Source organism: Dendrobates tinctorius, unplaced genomic scaffold, assembly GCF_039654945.1.
Source record: "Dendrobates tinctorius isolate UK_male_01 unplaced genomic scaffold, ASM3965494v1 ptg000213l, whole genome shotgun sequence".
Classification (NCBI taxonomy): Eukaryota; Metazoa; Chordata; class Amphibia; order Anura; family Dendrobatidae; genus Dendrobates; species Dendrobates tinctorius.
This window is the reverse complement of record NW_027361880.1, coordinates 1,280,531-1,282,500: the sequence shown is the minus strand read 5'-3', so window position 1 is coordinate 1,282,500 and position 1,970 is coordinate 1,280,531. Positions and strand designations below refer to the sequence as shown.

At 35.9% G+C, this 1,970-nt stretch overlaps 1 protein-coding gene across 1 annotated transcript; it reads right to left on the bottom strand.

The window, feature by feature from the left end:
* Positions 1–613: 613 nt before the first annotated feature.
* On the bottom strand, positions 614–1,537 carry LOC141058644 (olfactory receptor 8H1-like). Its single transcript, XM_073554836.1, has one exon. The coding sequence runs from the start codon at positions 1,535–1,537 to the stop codon at positions 614–616; it is 924 nt and encodes a 307-aa protein (XP_073410937.1).
* Between the last annotated feature and the right edge of the window lie 433 nt (positions 1,538–1,970).

Genomic DNA, 1,970 nt, shown 5'->3' with positions numbered 1-1,970 from the left:
ACTGGAATTATCCAAAAAGACAGGAGGATAGTCAGTAAAGGAAGTGGATCGAGATCAGAGCAAGAAACATATAGCGGAAACAGGAGCTGAAAAATAACAACAAACCGGAGGAAGAACTAGCTATATTTGGGAGTTTTGGTAGGTTGTGTTGACGTCCAATAGGCAAAAGAAGGTGGCTGATTATGCCAGCTGGACAGCACATGCACCCATACTGCCAGACTGGATAGCACTACAGATAACAGCCACCCTAATCTCACTGGCTGGAAAAAGCCTGTTTTTCAGAGCTTCTGTCCCTGATGTATTCTCCATCACCAACACTATCCGTGAAAGGAATTTGGCGGCGCCTGGTGACAGAAGTGGACATCACAAGAGCAATTCCTGGACAAGTTGTGACAATTATACTTTTTTTACAAGCTTGTGACTTTCATAATAGGTCCAATTATATAGGTTCTAATGGTTGCCTTCATTATTAAACAAAGAGAACTGCATCTGTCAAAGTATGTATAAATAGTGTGCATTTTCCCCTCATTCTTTCAAGTTGTGCGTAATGTTTCTACTAGTTGAATACTGTACAATACACTGTAATGTTGGCAGGAAAATCAGCACCAAACATTTATAACATTCTTTTCTTTAAGAACAGTACAAGGGCTTCTTTAACTTCCTTGTTACGTAGACTGTAGATAAATGGATTAACAAGTGGAGTGAAGACAGTATAGAACAATGCCAGCACTTTGTTCAAAGATCCTTGACTAGCCGTGGGCTTAATGTACATTGCAAACATTGTGGAATAGAATGTAGTAACCACTATAAGGTGTGAAGCGCAGGTAGAAGCCGCCTTCTGCTTTCCTGTAGCAGATGGAATTCTCAGAATTGTCTGTAGAATATACCCATAGGATATCATAGTAAGTAAAAGTGAGCTAAGGATGACGGATGATGCACATATTATAACGGTCAGTTCTTTGAAGTAAGGGTCAGAGCAAGACAATTTTAGTAAAGGAGCAGCTTCACAGAAGAAATGATTGATAACATTGGCACGGCAAAAATGTAACTGTGATATTTTGATAATTGGAAATGACGTAGTCAGGAAGCCAAGGACCCAGGAAGCAGCTGCAAGAATAGAGCAAACCCTATGACTCATGATGCTTGTGTAGCGCAGAGGGTAACACACCGCCAAAAATCGATCAAAGGACATTACTGCGAGTAGGATGGTCTCTGTGGCTCCAAGGAAAGTGACAAAGAAAAGCTGAGTCATGCATCCAGAAATAGAAATGCTTTTTCTCTTTCTTGGGATATCCACTATCAATTTGGGAACCGTTACTGAAATGTAACCCAATTCCAAAAAAGATAAATTGCCAAGAAAGTAATACATGGGTTTGTGAAGTTGCTGGCCAAACCGAATTATGATGATAAGTGATATATTTACAGTAAGTGTTATGACATAAATTAACAAGAAAAACAAGTACAAACATTTCTGATATTCTTGAATAATAGAGAATCCCAAAAAAATAAATTCTTTCACATTAGTCTGATTTGCCATTGATTAATAAGTATTCATTAGTATTTTCCCTGAGTAATAAAATTATACAAAAAGAATTTTAATATATCTTACAGTTGACATATCAAATACAAACCTGGCAAGTAGCTTTAAATTATCAGAATATTTTAATGGGCTGGACTTTGGTGTAAAATTTATGTTACCTGTGAAATGCAGGTACTTTTTTATTTTACATGATCTCATTAATGTTTTTTATGTTCCATGGACAAAAAAATGCATATTTGTGAAAAAAATGGAAAATCAGTTTAAAACAAAAAATAATGAATATAATATTACAAGAAGACTAGATGATTTCCTTAATTTTATTATGACAATGTATCTGTGACTTAACTTAAACTTGTGTCTTAACTATTTTCCTTAAATACGATACGCAAATTTTTTCTTCATGCTTGGAGGATATTATCAAGCTCTTAAA